The 22,414-nt window shown below is 39.5% G+C and overlaps 1 protein-coding gene across 2 annotated transcripts in view; it reads right to left on the reverse strand.

Annotated features, from left to right (window-relative positions):
- adamtsl3 (ADAMTS-like 3) overlaps positions 1 to 22,414 on the reverse strand; it is a 200,754-nt gene that overhangs the window by 44,988 nt on the left and 133,352 nt on the right. For both annotated transcript variants that reach the window (XM_061960954.1, XM_061960955.1), the window contains 10 exons: positions 12,921 to 12,966; positions 12,589 to 12,828; positions 9,672 to 9,798; positions 8,818 to 8,892; positions 5,967 to 6,124; positions 3,879 to 3,990; positions 3,670 to 3,808; positions 3,537 to 3,587; positions 2,446 to 2,653; positions 2,188 to 2,335 (listed from right to left, as the gene is read on the reverse strand). In XM_061960954.1, coding sequence (XP_061816938.1) covers positions 2,188 to 2,335; positions 2,446 to 2,653; positions 3,537 to 3,587; positions 3,670 to 3,808; positions 3,879 to 3,990; positions 5,967 to 6,124; positions 8,818 to 8,892; positions 9,672 to 9,798; positions 12,589 to 12,828; positions 12,921 to 12,966 — 1,304 coding nt within the window. The remainder of the gene's footprint in view (positions 1 to 2,187; positions 2,336 to 2,445; positions 2,654 to 3,536; positions 3,588 to 3,669; positions 3,809 to 3,878; positions 3,991 to 5,966; positions 6,125 to 8,817; positions 8,893 to 9,671; positions 9,799 to 12,588; positions 12,829 to 12,920; positions 12,967 to 22,414) is intronic.

Genomic DNA, 22,414 nt, shown 5'->3' on the forward strand with positions numbered 1-22,414 from the left:
TAACAGATTTTTTTGGGTCATAGTAACAGAAGAACGTGTCTTTCTCAATTGACTCTTCAAGAATGTGCCAAAGTAGGTACCGCAGAAAAGTGACAAGTATTGTTGGCAATAAGTTCATCAGTCAAAAAGGTGGAATTTGTGTCAAAACGCTCTTAATAAACAGAATGCTCAGTTTTCAGAGAGTTTTTTTAAGATTTTACGATTGACAGAAGTTGATTTATTTTGATGCTTAAAAAATGTAGTTTGAGCCCGCAAGTGATCATTTCCATTATGTTGATTTGGGGGAAAAAAATGTTCTTCCTTATGAACAATTAACGAAACAAATTGGTGTATGTATCAATCTTATACATACAGAAAAGTATTAGCACCTTTTTACAATTGACAATTAAAGGTGACCTTTCATGACTTTTGTCATTTCCGACTTATAAATGTTGTCACAAGATTGGATAATCATGTTAAACAATGCCTAAGCATCAAATCATAAGGTTCATGCATTTTGGGGGTTTTCCAGTCTGGCTACGTTGGGGCGTCAGAATGCGGTGTACACACTTATTTAGACATTAAGTTAAGCAAGGATAAAGTAGTATTTTCATCTAAATGTAGCATGTACATAATACAGTAACACAGATGCTCGACATGCAGGGACATGCACTTCTCCAAAGTGGGCTGGCTCAGGGTGGAGGACAGAGTAAAACAACTTGCACTGAGCCTAGTCTATAAAATCCGCTCCACCTCGCTGATACCGAAGTACATGTCAAACTACTTCCATAATGCAATGACCACCATAACCACAACACCAGGAGGAGTTCCACAAACCACGTTAAACCCAGATTCCGATCTAACAAAGGTCTTAACTCATTCTCCTTCTATGCCACATCACTACGGAATGCACTCCCAACAGGTATAAAAGAAAGTGCATCTCTATCCTCCTTCAAAACCGCACTAAAACAACACATCCAGGCTACTTCAACCCTTGACTAACACCCTCCCCTCTCCACATCCCACCTCCCCGGATTGTAAATAACTAAGTGTAAATAATCAAATGTATTTCTAATGTATATACTTGTTCTTATGCTATCTGAACTCACTATGTTCTCTGCTCGCTGTACATATCCTACAAAGTCAGACCTACACTGTTTCAATGCCCATTTCTCTGATGATGCAATTGTTGATGACTGAAGTGCTGATATCAACCAAATCCTCCTCATCCCACCCCCTGGATTGTAAACAATGTAAATAATTAAATGTATATACCGTATTTTTCGGAGTATAAGTCGCACCGGAGTATAAGTCGCACCTGCCGAAAATGCATAATAAAGAAGGAAAAAAACATTATGCAACTTTCATAAACTATGAACAAAACTGCGATATAGTCCGAAAAATACGGTACTCTGATGATTAACTTGTGTGATGACTGTATTATGATGATAGTATACCATGAATTGATTTACGTGGACCCCGACTTAAACAAGTTGAAAAACGTATTCGGGTGTTACCATTTAGTGGTCAATTGTACGGAATATGTACTGAACTGTGCAATCTACTAATACAAGTTACAATGAATCAATCAATACATTCTGTTAAAAGCAGCTTTTTTAATGCACTCTCTGATTTGAGAGTGTGCAGGCGTACCTAATGTTGAGACCTGGTGCATCTATGTAATGTTTTTGAAGTTTATTATCGGCCGTGCTTGGAAAAAAAAATAGCGGCGAACACTTCAAGATACATATTTGACAGTGTACATTTTCAAAGGATAAATTCTGATACATTCGGAAAGGGTGGGGCGCGGTATCATTTGCAATCTGGGAGCGCCTCCAGAAACGAACATCTTGCAGACAGACTCAAAAAACTGGTTATGATTGTGACTGTGGAGCAAAATGTATACAAAATATACGTACATCAAAGCATATTTACTACGATACGTATTATTCTAGACCAAAAGGATGTGTTTTAAAATGTAGATTATAATCATCATGAAAGAATGTGAATAAGTGACTGTTTTAAGTTCTAATAATGGCAGGGGTTGACTTATTTCTACAACCAAAAAATGCAGTTTGACCCTGGAATCATTCATTTCCATTAAAAACAATGTTTTTAATGGAAAAATGTTTTCATTCAGATCCATCTATATGTACATAGTATAAACAGAATTTGTGTGCATGAGTTATAGCATGTTTAAAAACCCACCAATAGCCTTGTAGCAGGGCACTGTGACCAGGCACTCCTCTTTAATGTGGGGCTTGGTGGTGGGGTTGCATCCTCCAGCATGGAGCCCTCTGTGGTCAATGCAGAGCACCACCCTGTAGCGCAGACCCTGACCACATGTCACTGTGCACTGGCGGGAGGTATGACAGATACTGTAAATGTTTCTTATCTGGCTTTTCTGACTCCATGTTGATTTAAGATCAATTCAAGGAGATGCTTTGAAAAGTATCAAAAACCTACGGGAGACCACTCCTGGGCCAGCCAGGTGGGGCAGTCGAAGGCGTTGCATGGCTGCAAAATGGCCGTCTTAGGGGCGTAGAGACACTTCCACTCCTCGGTCGGTGTGATGGTGCCTTGCATGTCCTCCTCCACACAGGAGACAGAGCGGCTCTGGATGCCTCCGCCGCCGCAGGAAGTGGAGCAGGCTGTCCAGGGGCTGCTTTCCCACCTTATATATAAATATACAAACACAGTACAGGCCAAACGTTTGGTCACACCTTCTCATCCAATAGGTTTTCTTTATTTTCATGCCTATTTACATTGTAGAACAGGGGTAGGGAACCTATGGCTCTAGAGCCAGATGTGGCTCTTTTGATGACTACATCTGGCTCTCAGATCAATTGCTTAACTCGATAAGTAGTGAATAATTCCGCTGGTAATCACAGTGTTAAAAATAACGTTCAAATTATAAAACATTCTCATACATTTTAATCCATCCGTCCATTTTCTATCGCACCTGTTCAAGAAGTCGAATTAATGGTAAGAAGTATTTGATTTATTATTGGTTAGCTTTAGAATAACAATGTTATTAAAAAGAATAAGAGACTTATTATACTCTAAAAATGTTGGTCTTACTTAAAAATGCACGCATTTAGTTGTATTCAGTGTTAAAAAATATTATATGGCTCTCACGGAAATACATTTTGAAATATTTGGCTTTCATGGCTCTCTCAGCCAAAAAGGTTCCCGACCCCTGTTGTAGATTGTCACTGAAGGTGTTATGTACTTAACAAAAAAAGGTGAAATAACTGAAAACATGTTTTATATTCTAGTTTCTTCAAAATAGCCACCCTCTGCTCTGATTACTGCGTTGCACACTCTTGGCATTCTCTCCATGAGCTTCAAGAGGTAGTCACCTGAAAGAGTTTTCACTTCACAGGTGTCATAGTTTTACAAATAAAGAAAACTCATTGAAATGAGAAGGTGTGTCCAAACTTTATATATATATATATATATATATATATATATATATATATATATATATATATATATATATATATATATATATAATACTGTAAGTATATTGTTATTTAATGTAGATAAGGACATACCTAGGCAAGGGGTGGTAGAGGTCATAAGGCATAATCTCCTTGTAGCCATCACTGAAAGACATCATACTCTGTAAGACAATTTACTATAATTTTTTTAATGTTGAAAGAAGCAACAAATGTACAATATCCTTACTTGGCAAGACAAGGCTCCATGTTGCATTCCTCCAATTTAGGTTTGGGCTTGATGTTCTCCGGGTAGTAATGGCAGTACTGGTCCACAACCACACGGCCACTGCGAATGTCAAAGCACTCAGCAGACGTCAGCTGGTATCCTAAAGGAAAAATACCCAGGCTGATTTGATGTTGTTATGATAATAATGGTGCTGCATGTTGGCGAGCTACCTCCTCCACATGTGACAGAGCAAGGGAAGAAGTCCGTCTCCCTCCAGCGGTGGATAATAGGCTGGTAGAAGATGTACTGGATGACGCTGTCTGCTCCACTTCCAAACTGGACCTGAAGGAAATATAATACAATATATGTATCATACACTAAAATGCATGGTTGTGGACAAGCCCCATGTATCCCATTGGACATCTTCTAGTTAAAAAAAAAATACTATTTAAGATTAGTAGGAGCACACTTTAAAACTACAGTTATACAACTACATTATTTTATATGAAGAAAATGTCATAATTTTACAATATTTTTTTAAAATTTTGATAAACAAGTTGTAGTATAACAGGAAAATGTTCCTAATTTAACAAGAATGTTTTATTTATTTCGAGAAAAAAAAGTTGAAATATTCGACTACTTTGACAAAAAAAAAATCTTATTCTTACATAAATAAAGTTGTAATATGTAGATCATACAATTGGGAAGTGGTATGTTTTAAAATGGTTTCTTAAGAGAAAAAGGTCATAATCTTATAAGAATACAGACATATTTTTAAAAAATAGTCGCAAAGTAAAGCGTGTGATTTTATGAGAAACATTTGAAAATAGAGTAAAGAGTTATTTTTTGGAGAAAAAAAACATCGTACTGTTACGACAACACATCACAATATAAAAATAAAAATCTTGAAGAATAAAGTTGTTATTTTAGGCAAGGCGTCGGCAACTCAAAATGTTGAAAGAGCCATATTGGAGAAAAAAATAGCCTACTATCAAAATGACTAGGTGCTGTAGGGTGACGCAAATCTTTGTTAACAGAAATGTTGAAATGTAATATTTGTTCTACACGTTTTTACAACATTCAAAATCATTAGTAAAATCAAGGCTTCCCAGAAGGTGAGACAACTGGAAATGACTGGCTTAGACGTGTGTGTCCAAGTTTAAGGAAACGGCAGGCTGTCTTCTTCTAATGGATATATTACAATCTTTGCAAGCTGGGTAACGTTCGCTGTGGTCTGGAACAACATAGTACACAAACAACTATCAGAAATGCAGCCAATATTACATACAGATACTGTGTCATGAGACATGCAAATATAAATTAAATACTGCGAGGACATAAGTAAAGGAAATTAAATGAGCTCAAATACCTACAAATGAGGCTTAATGATGCAATATGTACATACAGCGAGCCTAAACAGCATGTTAGCATTGATAAGCTTGCAGTCATGCAGTGAACAAAAAAATGTCTGATTAGCCCTCCACACAAGTCAATAACATCAACAAAGCTCACCTTTGTGTATTCACGCACAGCATAACAAGTTTGGTGAACAAAATGAGACAAAAAAGGGGCGGCATTAAACACTTCTTAGAAGGTCGGAGAAAGTTGCACATGTAAACAAACTATGGTGAGTTCAAGGACCGCCAAAATTAGTACGACAAAACGGCGCTCGCCAAATAGTCTCTAATCAGTGAAGCATGTTTAATATAAACAGTGTGATTTCTAACAATTAGGGTGGTTTCTGTCATGTTTGTCCTCCTACAGAAACCTTATTAAAACAAAAAATATGTTTTTCCCCTAATTTTTTTCCATTTTTCATACATTTTTAAAAAAAGCTCTAGAGAGCCACTAGGGCGGCGCTAGAGAGCCGCATGCGCCTCTAGAGCCGCGGGTTGCCGACCCCTGTTTTAGGCTAAAAGTGAAACTCAAGAAATATCATATTATGAGAATACAGTCTTAATTTTGGGGAATAGAGTCATATTTGTTTCAGGAACAAAACGTCTTCAATAATAAAGTTGTAATTTTATGAGACTAAAGGTATTATCTTGAGAATCTCATCAAGTGTGACTTCAGTAAGGTTCCATGCATAACATTTTGACCTTCAAAATTTAAATGACAACTTTACCACTGGAAAATGTTTTAAAACTTTTTTTCTCATAATAATCCGATTTACTGTAGTTCTCGTAAATGTCCAACTTTGCTACCATATTTTGGTCTTTGGTTATTACCACATTGAAACAACAATTCTAATCGTTGGCGAAGATTTGTGCAGAAAAATCCAGCTTTTAGTGTCGCACATTTTAAATTTAAACTCTTACCTGGATGGTGAAATCAGCCCAAAGCGGCCCAGGAATTCTCAGGACTTCTTTGTCGGCGAGTTTCTGGTAATCCAAGGTGGTATTTTCCAGGTGGTACTGCCCTGATTTATTAAGGACAAGTTGGCCTTTCACCCCTTGCAGAGTCTTGCTCCCCACATCTAAAGCAAAAACACAAAATTGCACGTTTGTCAATAAATGTTGTGTTTCTACACTCATAACAATCCCAAAATCCATTTGCAACACAAACATATCAAATTAAACCTTAAATAAATGGCCTTGACAAGAGATTTGTAATAATTTTTTTTGTCAATAGGCTCTAACGTAATGACTTAAATTTTACATTTTTGGTACCATTTACCATGTTTACTGTCATACATGTGTCAGGAAGTGGGAGCGTAGAGACCGGAGGCAAACGGTAAGTAAAACAATATTTTTTAATATAAACATAAAACCCATTCTCTCTGGCACTCATCGAGGGCGGACGCTCCCCTTCCCTTTCCCTTATCTCTTTTGCTTGCTTCTTTGTCTTGGCTTAACTTTCTTGTTGCCTCTTTTTGCACTGCTTTCCAAATCTAAACATTGGAACTATTTAACTGGCCTCAACGAAATTGACAAGATCTTGGGTTTGGGGGAACCTGTTTGTCGTGACGGAGCGGTTTTTGCTGGACACACGGCGGACTCTTGGGAGAAGAAGGAGTGCCGCGTGCCTGGCGACCCTTTTCTTTCGAGGACGTGAAGATATCTACCTTTTCGGAATTATGACAACAGGACATCTGCTGATTGGAGTAAGCGTTGCTCTGGTTTGTCCACAAATTGGAAGTTGCTAGCAGTCTTCAAAGTACCCCAAAGCTGCCACAAATGATTGGAGGATGAGGGAAGAACTGTGGACACTCTTGTGATTTGGATAACATCGGACTGTCTGCCTCGCAGGATTTTTGAGGACCAGTCATAGACAATTTAAAGTGAAAAGCAAATTTAAATTTTCACTCACATACAAAACATTCTAACTTGGATTGTTTCCCTGGCTTCGAGACTCTCCTGAAGGACAGTGCAGTGAAGACACAACAAACTCCCTTCTTGTCTCTCATGGACACACACCTGTTGTTGTTGACTTTGGACTTATCGGCTGCACAAGAATCAAGGCTGCGGAACAGAGACACACTGTAGGCTTACATACAAACAACATGCATCCACAAAAATATACGCCACACATAAACAAACCCAACGCCCTCGACGCAAATCCCATAGGGGTGATGGAAGGATGGTCAGCACGAGAGCTGTGGCCTACCACCATTACCCCACACTCCCTTCCCTCTGTTGCTAGATATCTCGAGATGTACGTTGTAATATGTATAAGTGCTTTGCTATGGAGGTTTTTTCCCACTCCAGACTGGGCCCCCTTAGGAGCCCAGTCTAGATTGTATTTTTTTAATCATCCTTCCCCAGAGTTTTACCTTTTTCCCCATCTTTTACAGGGCGCCTTGTGGCGACCCATCAGCGTTCCTCTTCTGTAACCCTGTACACTGTTTGCTTGTCTAATCTTGAACGGGTTTGTGCTGAAAACAAAGTTTTGTTGTACTTGTGAAATGACAATAAAGACCTATCTATCTATCTATCTATCTATCTATCTATCATTCAGAAATGAGTGGAAAAAAACAAAAGAAGGAGAGTGCAGCTAATAAGTGCACAAGACACAGACATTTTTTTTGGGAGGTAAACAGACACTCACACCGACAGGGAACAACACGTAGACATGAAGCAATGATCCGGCCAAACTGAAATAGGAGCCTGATCGGCAACCGGGACACACCTGTACCTGATTGCCAATCAGGCTCCTATTGTGGAAGCCTGCGCAGAGCACAAGGAAATGCAAAATAAAGACACGGGACAGGAACTAAGATCTATCTGTGTTGGCCCTGCGATGAGGTGGCGACTTGTTCAGGGTGTACTCTGCCTTCCGCCCGAATGCAGCTGAGATAGGCTCCAGCACGCCCCGCGTCCCCGAACGGGACAAGCGGTAGAAATGGATGGATGGATGGAAGTTCAAAACAGTGACAAGATTTTGTACCAACATGGAGGTCTTGCTAGCAGAAAAGTCATTTTAGCACCACCTGCTTGTTTGAATGTATAAAGTTTGAGCCCGCCAAGCGTAAAACAAAAAAATATTGTCGGCCTTTGTCGCAAAATCTTTTTCCAGATTAGGTTGTTTAGTGCCACATGCACAAAGCTTTAGAACTTTGAATATAAAACTGCCCCTATTTTTCATGATCTATTTTTGGGAAGGAGTATTATTGAAGGTTTATATGACTAGAGAAAATAATAGACAAAAATGTCCATCATGTCAATAAAAGAGATCGTACGCTCGTTACGATCTCTAAAATAATTTGCGACAAACTGCCTCGAGTCATATAATAAATTAAAGGTCTTGACAAGGACTTTTCATTTTTTGTATTATTTTCCGTCAATCAGGCTCTCATTTAATGACGTAACCATCAAAAATCACGTTTTTTTTGTGGCATCTACCATGTTTTGATATTATAAAAAAAATACTTGATTGGGGATAAGTCGTTTGTTGCCACCTGCTGGTTTTCATCTATAAATCTTTAGACCCCTGAATATAAAACGACCCTTGTTTTTAAGACCCGTTTTTGGAAACAAAAAAACTGTGACAATGATGGTAAAAAAAATAAATCCAAGGGTATAACTGCCTACAAAAGTTAAGTGTTTGAAAAGATTGTACCCAAACCATGTCGAGTTGTACCTCAAATTAAAAGTCTGACGATAACCGCCTTATGTTCAAGTCAATATAAACTACAAAATGGAAGGACACCCTGGACCTACCAGGACTTACACAAGTGATCCGGGCCTTTGAGGACAAGACGTACGTGTCGACTCTGATAGGGGATCACCACCACAGTGTCCTCGGCTGCAGTTCAACAGAAAAAGACAACTTGTCAGACATTTTAATCAAGAATTTCAACCAGCACCCTTCACAATGCAGTTCTATGGGGGAACCTGTCATGATCAGTTGCCCGGATCATAGTTTGTTTACGTTTGATTTCACTTGTAGACTTAGTTCTGTTTCAGCACCCCTGTTTTGTGTCTCCTTGGTTGCCATGGCTATTCATTGTTTTCACCTGCCTCTGATTAGTGTTCGGGACGCTCACCTGTTCCCGGGCACTAATCAGAGACTAGTCCTGCCTTTCGCCACACTCGGTCTGGTGCTTTTCTGTTACGTCGTGGTGGCATGGTGATGCGCGGATTGTTCTCCCAAGATGCAGACGTAACTCTGGATGCAGTGTGCAGGTAACAAAATGATTTAATGATCATAACTCAGGCAGGAACAAACAAACAAACACAAGAAGAGCGTGCCTATAGCATGGGGAGCTAACGGAATAGCTAACAAGGAAACGCATAGGGGAAAGTTTAGCTCAGGGATCCAAAGGGTAATCTACGTAAACTGTTGCATGGAAGCAAACAAACGCACCAGACCAAGTGTGGCAAAATACAGGACTAAATAGCTCTCTTATTAGTGCCCGGGAACAGGTGAGCGTCCCGAACACTAATCAGAGGCAGGTGAAAATAATGAACAGCCATGGCAACCAAGGAGACACAAAACAGGTGTGCTGAAACAGAACTAAGCAAACAAGTGAAATAAAACGTAAACAAACTATGATCCGGACAACGGATCATGACAGAACCTACTTTTTCCTGAGGCATGCTGGTATTTGTAGTGTCCGCGCACAAGCCGGCAGGAGGAGCCGTCTCCACTGCACACGCCACAGTTGTCTTCTTTGGCCGCGCTTCCCAATTCGTGGTCGCAGCCGACGATCTGGTAAGGAAAAGCGTCATTTGGATATGTGCAACAATCAGGATAATCCTATTGCGGTATGTCTTTTAATACCTTTGGAAATAGGTTATGTTGTTAAAATGTCATACAAGTCAGAAGTCATTTTCCAATGTTAAGACCGCTTTACATACAGGCATTGGCAAAGGACACCCCTGGGGTGTAATGCAGCAATGCAGAGACATGCTGGATGAAAACCAAAGCTTCCCATCCAACCTGATGGAGTTTGAGAGGTGCTGCAAAGAGGATTGGGGCGAAACTGCCCAACTTTAGGCAGGCCAAGCTAGTGGCATCGTATTTAAAAATATTTGAGACTGTAATTGCCACCAACTGTGCATCAACAAAGGCTGTGAATATTGTGTATATGTGATTTCTTTAGTAATTTATTTTTAATACATTTTCCAAATTATTAAAAAAAACATTTTCACATTGTCAATATAGGGCATTGTGTGTGAGAGTTTTGAGGAAACAAATCAATTTATTCCATTTTGGAGTAAGGCTGTAACATAACAAAATGTGGGAAAAAAAAGTGAAGCGCTGCAAATGCTTTCCAGATGCACTGTAATTTAGGAATATTTTGGATATAAGATCTGACTTATATCACTGAGGTGTGGTTGTATTGTTTAATAAGTATGTGTCAATGAAAGGGCATTTTATGACTTTTCTTAATTTGATTACATGCTATAGTATTATAATTTTATTGCATGATTTTTGTACTGTATCTCTTTAATTTAGGTAGCCAGGGACTGCAGATGAAAATGAGCTATTTAGCTATAATCTGGTACAGAACATATCTGTCTTTGAGTATGTTTCTACGCATTGTCTCTTCAAATAAAGACAAAACTAAACTAAACTATCTCGGAACGGAACTTTTGGTGAATATTAAATGGTAAATGGCTTTTCTACCTTCAAGGTACTCAAACCGCTTTGACACTATTTCCACATTCACACACCGATGGCGGGAGCTGCCATGCAAGGCCCTAACCACGACTCATCAGGAACAAGGGTGAAGTGTCTTGCTCAAGGTCACAACGGACGTGACTAGGTTGGTAGAAGGTGGGGATCGAACCAGGAACCCTCAGGTTGCTGGCACGGCCAGTCTTCCAACTGCACCATGCCGTTACTTAATAACGAGGTACCTTTAAGGCCAGTGTAATCTAAAACACGATTTCATACAAGAAACTGTGTATAAATAGGAGGTCCCTGCTCCATCTCTATTTTAGTTCGGGGGTCATTGGCCTGGAAAACATTGAATAGCCAGGGATGGGCAGTGACATTTCTTCATTAGCAATTTTTACTTATGAATATATTTTCAGTGTCATTCCAAGCATTTTCTTAACACTGTTTATTTTACAAATATTAATGTTTATTAACATTGACTGCACGTCCCTGCTGAAAATGCTTAATGGTTAAAAAAAAAAAAAAAATATATATATATATATAATATATATTATATATAAATAATATATATTATATTATATATAATATATATTATATATAATATATGTTTGAAAAGCAGCAAAATATTTTTGTTATTAATTATTTAAAAAAATGATATGCAGTACAGTCCAAAAGTTTGGACACACCTTCTCCTCATGCAATGCATTTTCTTTATTTTCATGACTATTTGCATTATAGATTGTCACTGAAGGCATCAAAACTATGAATGAACACATGTGGAGTTATGTACTTAACAACAAAAGGTGAAATAACTGAAAACACGTTTTACATCGTGGCGAAGTTGGTAGAGTGGCCGTGCCAGCAATCGGAGTGTTGTCAATCCCCACCTTCTACCATCCTAGTCACGTCCGTTGTGTCCTTGGGCAAGACACTTCACCCCTTGCTCCTGATGGCTGCTGGTTAGCGCCTTGCATGGCAGCTCCCGCCATCAGTGTGTGAATGTGTGTGTGAATGGGTGAATGTGGTAATACTGTCAAAGCGCTTTGAGTACCTTGAAGGCAGAAAAGCGCTATACAAGTATAACCCATTTATCATTTATCATTTACATTCTAGTTTCTTCAAAATTGCCGCTTTTTGCTCTGATTACTGTGTTGCACACTCTTGGCATTCTCTCGATGGGCTTCGAGCACACCTGTGAAGTGAAAACCATTTAAAGTTAAAGTTAAAGTACCAATGATTGTCACACACACACTAGGTGTGGCGAAATTATTCTCTGCATTTGACCCATCACCCTTGATCACCCCCTGAGAGGTAAGGGGAGCAGTGGGCAGCAGCGGTGGCCGCGCCTGGGAATCATTTTTGGTGATTTAACCCCCAATTCTAACCCTTAATGCTGAGTGCCAAGCAGGGAGGTAATGGGTTCCATTTTTATAGTCTTTGGTATGACTCGGCCGGGGTTTGAACTCACAACCTACCGATCTCAGGGCGGACACTCCAACCACTAGGCCACTGAGTAGTACCACCTGAAGCCCATCGAGAGAATGCCAAGAGTGGGCAAAAAAGTGATCAGAGCAGAGGGTGGCTGTTTTGAAGAAACCAGAATATAAAACATTATTTTATTTGACCTTTTTTTGTTAAGTACATAACTCCACATGTGTTCATTCATAGTTTTGATGCCTTCAGTGACAATCTACAATGTAAATTGTCATGAAAATAAAGAAAACTGTGTATAGAAAATATCCCACAACTTTCCCTGGAGTATGTAATAAAATCCAGCAATGAAAGAACAGTGATGCCCAACTCAAACAATTACAAATGCCCATTTTTTTCCTAAATCTTTTTTGGATTTTAGACCTGTTTTTTGTGGTGTCCCACCTGGCACGCTCCGCTGATGCACATGTCCAGTGACTCCGTGTAGCACCGCGTCCCGTCTAGAACCTTGGGCGCCAACTCAACCACCACGCCCGACGAGCCCTCGGCTTTGCACTTGAGGGTGCAGGGGTTGTCTGGGTCGTTGTAGAGGGGCAGCCAGTCGTGATAGCGGCCCTGGTAGCGGACATCGGCGTGGGCTGAACACTGCTGAGCCCGGAAGTCTCCCATGTCCGCAGGGCATTCCTGTAATGGAAACATAGACATAGTAAGAGCACAGTATTCTCCATAACATTCAGTCATTTTAAGAAATACTACATTAAAGAGCAACAACTTACCACATTACTGCATGTGCGATATTTGATATTCTGCCCTTCACATGTCCTGCAGAAATAAGGCAACGGGGAAAAAAAAGTGTGTCAACTGACTTTCTGTGGTGTTGAATGATGAGGCAAACCACAACACATGCGCACATTCAGCGGTTAGCTTGACATTGGGCAACCACAAGTGGCCCTAAGACATAATAATGTCCCTCCAATGCGAATATAAGCGCTATGTCAGAGTGGATTTATCATAGCTGGAAATCTGACCTGGAATTCACCTATATTCCAAATTTTAACCCATTGAAGCCAGTGGTGTGCCGTCAGGGCCAGCAAGGCCTTCTCTGCTGGCCTAACATAACCAGAAATCATGATCATAATTAAAGATATATAAAGATATGAGTATTTTTTTTATTTACTTTCCCTAAATAATTAAAAGTATTCAAATTCTCTTCATGTCATATTATGCTCCTTGCAGCGCTGTTGTTTTTAGGTTATAGAGTTTTTATCCAATCAGAATTCAGCTAGCTTATGTTGCCATGCTGTCTGAAATCTGCCCGAGGGAGAATCAACAATGTCTGTGCACTGTAAGTGAACGGGAACAAACATTTGACAGACAGTTGTGATAGCCAATCAAATCACAAGTTGTTGTCAGTAAGGCCTTCTAGATGGCCGAAGGCAGATATATATTGTGATGTTATGAGCATACTTGCCAACCTTGAGACCTCCGATTTCGGGAGGTGGGGGGCGGGGGGCGGTGGGCGTGGTTGGGGGCGGGGCGTGGTTGGGGGCGTGGTTAAGAGGGGAGGAGTATATTTACGGCTAGGATTCACCAAGTCAAGTATTTTATATATATATATATATATATATATATATATATATATATATATATATATATATATATATATATATATATATATATATATATATATATATATATATATAAGAAATACTAAGTCAAGTATTTCAAATATATATAAGAAATACTAAGTTAAGTATTTCATATATATATATATATATATATATATATATATATATATATATATATATATATATATATATATATATATATATATATATATATATATAAATAAAATAAATACTTGAATTTCAGTGTTCATTTATTTACACATATACACACATGACACTCATCTACTCATTGTTGAGTTAAGGGTTGCATTGTCCATCCTTGTTCTATTTGTCACTATTTTTCTAACCATGCTGAACGCCCTCACTGATGATGCATTGCTTTGTGGCACGCAAAAAGTGCTTTCATCAAATGCACTAGATGGCAGTATTGTCCTGTTTAAGAGTGTCACAACATTGCTGTTTACGGCAGACGAACTGCTTTATGGTAGATGGAATGCTGTTGTTGTGTGTTGTTGCCACGGCTGGGAGGACGTTAATGAAACTGCCTACCAATAAACCCACATAAGAAACCAAGAACTCGCCCTCGATCATTCTACAGTTATAACGTGATTGGGCAGGTACGCTGTTTATATTGTGTGCCTGAATTTCGGGAGATTTTCGGGAGAAAATTTGTCCCGGGAGGTTTTCGGGAGAGGCGCTGAATTTCGGGAGTCTCCCGGAAAATCCGGGAGGGTTGGCAAGTATGGTTATGAGCTAGGTAACATAAGGACTCCATTACCCAGCATGCCACAGTAGTGAAGAGCATGCGCAGTAGCCCCGTTTAGGTTGAATGTAGCGGGATGTTTTTGATGAGCACGCTGTGGAGTAAACTTTAAGAACTCAGCCAACACGCCTCGTCTGCATCTTTTATGATTAGACAAGACAACACATATATTTGCAAGGCCGTTTTCAAGAAGGATATTTAAAGAGAAACTACATCTTGTGAGACCATGTCGGCCAACCCCGGAAGCTCAAATGGGTGCTACAAATCGTGAGTTCAGGTTATTTTATTTATTTATTTTTTCCCGTTTAATATGTTTTTTGCAGTTTTAATTTTGACAGTACCACATAAGATATGTTTTAATTGCTGATGCGGGTTTATTGATGATTCAATGGCCAGTAGTGCGTAAATGTGTTTCTGTATAGTATATCTCCAGCAATGGTCATGTGGTGACAGAAATGATGGTATTTTGAGAGGTAATCATTGAAGTCGGACATCACTGAAGGCCTTGGTGGGAAACGCACAGCCCGCCACTGATTGAAGCCAATATAAAACTTGAAATGGACAGCATACAGTTTCAGTGGTTGTGAGACTAGAAAAACATGCGTTGTGCCTGAGGTATAACACACTAACGGCCTGATTTACTAAGATCCAAATACTACACGTGCTAGATAGCGTGCGCAACAAATAAAATAGCGTGTACCATGTGTGGGCGTGTTACATGTGATCTACTTACACTGCTTGTGCAATTAAAAAGTGGTGCAGACCGCCTTATCTAAAAGAGGTTTTTGCGTGCACAGGGCTTTTACCACAAAGACACTTGATCATTTGCATCTATAATCTGTAACACCTTTTCTGAATCGCATTCTAAACATGTGCACACTGACAATTATGTGCCCGAGGCTGTGGATCGCATCACCAGCACATTTGTGTGACTGGAAAAACTCAAAGGCAAGAAAATGTTTAATGAAATACAAACCCCGTTTCCATATGAGTTGGGAAATTGTGTTAGATGTGAATATAAACGGAATACAATGATTTGCAAATCATTTTCAACCCATATTCAGTTGAATATGCTACAAAGACAACATATTTGATGTTCAAACTGATAAACATTTTTTTTTTTGCAAATAATCATTAACTTTAGAATCTGATGCCAGCAACACGTGACAAAAAAGTTGGGAAAGGTGGCAATAAATACTGATAAAGTTGAGGAATGCTCATCAAACACTTATTTGGAACATCCCACAGGTGAACAGGCAAATTGGGAACAGGTGGGTGCCATGATTGGGTGTAAAAGTAGATTCCATGAAATGCTCAGTCATTCATAAACAAGGATGGGGCGAGGGTCACCACTTTGTCAACAAATGCGTGAGCAAATTGTTGAACAGTTTAAGAAAAACCTTTCTCAACCAGCTATTGCAAGGAATTTAGGGATTTCACCATCTACGGTCCGTAATATCATCAAAGGGTTCAGAGAATCTGGAGAAATCACTGCACGTAAACAGCTAAGCCCGTGACCTTCGATCCTTCAGGCTGTACTGCATCAACAAGCGACATCAGTGTTTAAAGGGTATCACCACATGGGCTCAGGAGCACTTCAGAAAACCACTGTCAGTAACTACAGTTGGTCGCTACATCTGTAACTGCAGGTTAAAACTTTACTATACAAGGCAAAAACCGTCTATCAACAACACCCAGAAACGTTGTCGGCTTTGCTGGGCCTGAGTTCATCTAAGATGGACTGATACAAAGTGGAAAAGTGTTCTGTGGTCTGACGAGTCCACATTTCAAATTGTTTTTGGAAACTGTGGACGTCGTGTCCTCCGGACCAAAGAGGAAAATAATCATCTGGATTGTTAGAAGCGCAAAGTGTAAAAGCCAGCATCTGTGATGGTATGGGGGTGTATTAGTGCCTAAGACATGGGTAACTTACACATCTGTGAAGGCGCCATTAATGGTGAAAGGTACACACAGCTTTTGGAGCAACATATGTTGCCATACAAGCAACGTTACCATGGACGCCCCTGCTTATTTCAGCAAGACAATGCCAAGCCACGTTTTACATCAACGTGGCTTCATAGTAAAAGAGTGTGGGTACTAGACTGGCCTGCCTGTAGTCCAGACCTGTCTCCCATTGAAAATGTATGGCACATTATGAAGCCTAAAATACCACAACGGAGACCCCTGGACTGTTAAACAACTTAAGCTGTACATCAAGCAAGAATGGGAAATAATTCCACCTGAGAAGCTTAAAAAATGTGTCTCCTCAGTTCCCAAACGTTTATTGAGTGTTGTTAAAAGAAAAGGTGATGTAACACAGTGGTGAACATGCCCTTTCCCAATTACTTTGGCACATGTTGCAGCCATGAAATTCTAAGTTAATTATTATTTGCAAAAAAAAAATAAAGTTTATGAGTTTGAACATCAAATATCTTGTCTTTGTAGTGCATTTAATTGAATATGGGTTAAAAAAAAGGATTTTCAAATCATTGTATTCCGTTTATATTTACATCTAACACAATTTCCCAACTCATATGGAAACGGGGTTTGTACTTATTGTCATGTAGGAGATATATTATATCAATATATTTCCAAAATGAAAATAACTAAACTACATTAAAAAAAAACTGCAACAGACATCAAAACGTATCATTGGAACCCATTTTAATCAGCCCCTTAGTCATCCAGTAGGTATAACATTAGAAAAGACAATTGCTGAATAGACGAAAGTGGTGTGAGTCCGTGTCAGATAGCACGTCCTACTGACACGTGCTAAATAAAACACCATATTTTGCTTGCAAAATGATGATGAGTGTTGATACATCACATTGCGCGTGCTAAATAATTATACGTGCATCTTGTCCTACTAGTGTTGTGGGCGTTCTGATGATCAGAATATATTTTGCATAATAATGAAGACAGCGACACAAAATGGATTGCACGCCTTATTCTGCTCATTTAACAAAAACAAACCCCCTTGGACACGTTCAGTAGATCAGCCTTGCATGTGCTATCAGGCTTGAGCGTGTTTTAGCACATGCAAACCTTTAGTAAATCAGGCCCTGAGCTGTTTGTTGGAATGTAAACAGTGGCGATTACCTTCTTTTACACTTTGAAATGGTGTGCAAAATTCAAATCAGTTTAATAAAAAGACTGCATTGGATTTGACAGTTAGTCCTAAGATTTGGTATCATTTTTATTTTAATTGAACAGTTTAGTGTATCATACATGTTCCAATCAACGCCTTGATTCAATCAGCCAGAGTTAGTGAAGTGAAGTGAAGTGAATTACATTTATATAGCGCTTTTTCTCCAGTCACTCAAAACGCTTTGTGAAACCCAATATCTATGTTACATTTAAACCAGTGTGGGTGGCACTGGGAGCAGGTGGGTAAAGTGTCTTGCCCAAGGACACAACGGCAGTGACTAGGATGGCGGAGGCGGGGATCGAACCTGCAACCCTCAAGTTGCTGGCACGGCCGCTCTACCAACCGAGCTATACCGCCCCACAGTTACCTACGGTATAGTTGCAAAAACTAAAAATCACAGGGATCTCGAAAGAGCACCGGATCAAAAAACATTTTACACACTACTAGACATTACTGGAGGCCATTTAAAGTTAATTGACACAAATCAGGGGTTTTTTAATAGGTGGACCCCTGACCAATTTCGGGATTGGGTGTGATTCTATACAGACCTAAACACAGTAATTTGACGAATCATCAAGCAACACTCACAGCTTTCTTTGATTTTCTGTTAAGGCCACATCTTTGAACATCTTAAAACGTGCTATACACCAGTACATATTATAACAATAAACTGCATATAAATCCGATCATATTGCTATTTTGACGTCATTTCTTATAAATAAAGTTTGTGTCTTGATACACATGACAGTTTGGACTTCTTTGTTTGCTTGTTCTCTTCCTGGTTCTCTTGTTCTTGATAGTATTTCTAGTTTTGGCTTTTGTGTTTTACTGCTGCTTTTCCTTTACCTTCTGTTCCTTGTCCTGTTCCACATTGTTATTATGTTCTATTTAGTTCCACCTTGTTCCCTCCCTTAGTGCTGCTTCATTAACTAGTATACACCAAAAGCATACTTGCCAACCTTGAGACCTCCGATTTCGGGGGGTGGGGGGAGCAGTCGGGGTGGGGCGGGGGCGTGGTTGGGGGCGTGGCTAAGAGGGGAGGAGTATATTTACAGCTAGAATTCACCAAGTCAAGTATTTCATATATATATACAGGTAAAAGCCAGTAAATTAGAATATTTTGAAAAACTTGATTTATTTCAGTAATTGCATTCAAAAGGTGTAACTTGTACATTATATTTATTCATTGCACACAGACTGATGCATTCAAATGTTTATTTCATTTAATTTTGATGATTTGAAGTGGCAACAAATGAAAATCCAAAATTCCGTGTGTCACAAAATTAGAATATTACTTAAGGCTAATACAAAAAAGGGATTTTTAGAAATGTAGGCCAACTGAAAAGTATGAAAATGAAAAATATGAGCATGTACAATACTCAATACTTGGTTGGAGCTCCTTTTGCCTCAATTACTGCGTTAATGCGGCGTGGCATGGAGTCGATGAGTTTCTGGCACTGCTCAGGTGTTATGAGAGCCCAGGTTGCTCTGATAGTGGCCTTCAACTCTTCTGCGTTTTTGGGTCTGGCATTCTGCATCTTCCTTTTCACAATACCCCACAGATTTTCTATGGGGCTAAGGTCAGGGGAGTTGGCGGGCCAATTTAGAACAGAAATACCATGGTCCGTAAACCAGGCACGGGTAGATTTTGCGCTGTGTGCAGGCGCCAAGTCCTGTTGGAACTTGAAATCTCCATCTCCATAGAGCAGGTCAGCAGCAGGAAGCATGAAGTGCTCTAAAACTTGCTGATAGACGGCTGCGTTGACCCTGGATCTCAGGAAACAGAGTGGACCGACACCAGCAGATGACATGGCACCCCAAACCATCACTGATGGTGGAAACTTTACAATAGACTTCAGGCAACGTGGATCCTGTGCCTCTCCTGTCTTCCTCCAGACTCTGGGACCTCGATTTCCAAAGGAAATGCAAAATTTGCTTTCGTCAGAAAACATGACTTTGGACCACTCAGCAGCAGTCCAGCTGGTGTCGGTCCACTCTGTTTCCTGAGATCCAGGGTCAACGCAGCCGTCTACCAGCAAGTTTTAGAGCATTCATGCTTCCTGCTGCTGACCTGCTCTATGGAGATGGAGATTTCAAGTTCCAACAGGACTTGGCGCCTGCACACAGCGCAAAATCTACCCGTGCCTGGTTTACGGACCATGGTATTTCTGTTCTAAATTGGCCCGCCAACTCCCCTGACCTTAGCCCCATAGAAAATCTGTGGGGTATTGTGAAAAGGAAGATGCAGAATGCCAGACCCAAAACGCAGAAGAGTTGAAGGCCACTATCAGAGCAACCTGGGCTCTCATAACACCTGAGCAGTGCCAGAAACTCATCGACTCCATGCCACGCCGCATTAACGCAGTAATTGAGGCAAAAGGAGCTCCAACCAAGTATTGAGTATTGTACATGCTCATATTTTTCATTTTCATACTTTTCAGTTGGCCAACATTTCTAAAAATCCCTTTTTTGTATTAGCCTTACACAATATTCTAATTTTGTGACACACGGAATTTTGGATTTTCATTTGTTGCCACTTCAAATCATCAAAATTAAATGAAATAAACATTTGAATGCATCAGTCTGTGTGCAATGAATAAATATAATGTACAAGTTACACCTTTTGAATGCAATTACTGAAATAAATCAAGTTTTTCAAAATATTCTAATTTACTGGCTTTTACCTGTATATATATATACATATAAGAAATACTTGACTTTCAGTGAATTCTAGCTATATATATATATATATACATATATATATATATATATATACATATATATATATATATATATATACATATATATATATATATATATATATATATATATATATATATATATATATATATATATATATATATATATATATATATATATATATATATGTCTTAATAAGGTTATCCAAAAAATAGTGCTCGATACCGTAGTAGAGCGCAATATATGTATGTGTGGGGAAAAAAAATCACAAGACTATTTCATCTCTACAGGCCTGTTTCATGAGGGGGGTACCCTCAATCGTCAGGAAATCTCCTGACGATTGAGGGTACCCCCCTCATGAAACAGGCCTGTAGAGATGAAATAGTCTTGTGATTTTTTTTTCCCCACACATACATATATATATATATATATATAAAATAAATACTTGAATTTCAGTGTTCATTTATTTACACATATACACACACATAACACTCATCTACTCATTGTTGAATTAAGGGTTGAATTGTCCATCCTTGTTCTTTTCTCTGTCACTATTTTTCTAACCATGCTGAACACCCTTTCGCAGGTACCCAGAAAGGTTTCGAGTACCACCAAAAAAACGGAATCTCTGAAGACAGTATACAAATCTGTGTTAAAGGTGTACAAATACTGTTTGTATAATAAGCATGTTATTGTTTACAAATGAGGGTTAAGAGTTTAGTACTAAAAAAAAAAAAAAAGAATGTGGCTTAAGTACAGTTTTTTAATTGAGCTGCTGCATTTTTTGGTTGGGTTGTTTATTTATTTTGAGTAACTTCTACATTTCTAAAAGGGGAGGAATGTAATAGAGTGATCTATGTTTGTCTGTTGCCATCTCCTGGTGAATGTTGGCTATAGCGTACTGGGGTTACTTTTTGGTTGGCCAACGATTTACGTGGTGTTGCGCACCTGACGTCAAGTGTGTGAGTCTATTCTGAAGTCTACAGTAAAGAGACATACTTCATCACCTCGCCTGTTTGTTGCCTCCAACTCAATATATTACAACAACATTGCTGTTTACGGCAGACAAACTGCTTTACGGTAGAATAAAACATGACTGCTGTTGTGTGTTGTTACCGCGCTGGGAGGACGTTAATGAAACTGCCTAACAATAAACCCACATAAGAAACCAAGAACTCTCCCTCGATCATTCTACAGTTATAACGTGTTTGGGCAGGCACGCTGTTTATATTGTGGGAAAGCGGACGTGAATACAGGCTGTTGACACGTCACTCAGGTCCGCATGGAGCTGGAGTGGGCGTGGCTTCCAGCTCCGCCTGAATTTCGGGAGAACATTTGTCCCGGGAGGTTTTCGGGAGAGGCGCTGAATTTCGGGAGTCTCCCGGAAAATCCGGGAGGGTTGGCAAGTATGCCAAAAGTGTCCTGTTGCTTTCTTTGTTCTTGCTTGGCTTGTGTTACTCATCTTCCGCCTGGTACCTAATTAAACGACATTCTGCCTGCATGTTGCTTGCCTTCTCTGCATCCCGGGATCACACCAACAGCCGCTGTGCGCCATTGTCACAGTTTGAATTGAATTGAGTTGAATTGGCTGAATCAGCCAATTAAAAAAAAATCAAAAATGGTTTGTGCCAGAAAATACATTCTAAATGCAAATAACTTGCTTTGAAACAACAAAAAAAGTGTGTTCTTGTATTCAGGGTCGTCTTATATTCGGGTCACTTTTTAGGTGTTTCATTCCGTTGCTATCAGCATTTCGCTTTTGCTTGTTACGAGACCAAAGAGTGCTACTGGCTGTAAAAGCACCCGATGTGTTACGAGGTGTTTGGCGTCGTCGGTGTAGACATGCACGTGTATTAAAAGCGCAGACGACAGCGCTTAAAACTTCATGCAGACTCGTTGGTGGTGGTAAACCCGTCTCACAACACCTTACTGTTGGCATGGGGACAAGAGAGTCCCCCTGCCGTTTCGGTAAATGAAAGAACATCTTAAAAAAGCACGGGGCCTCAGAATGTGTGTGTGTGTGTGTGTATA

The sequence above is a fragment of the Nerophis lumbriciformis genome, linkage group LG05 (assembly GCF_033978685.3).
Source record: "Nerophis lumbriciformis linkage group LG05, RoL_Nlum_v2.1, whole genome shotgun sequence".
NCBI lineage: Eukaryota > Metazoa > Chordata > Actinopteri > Syngnathiformes > Syngnathidae > Nerophis > Nerophis lumbriciformis.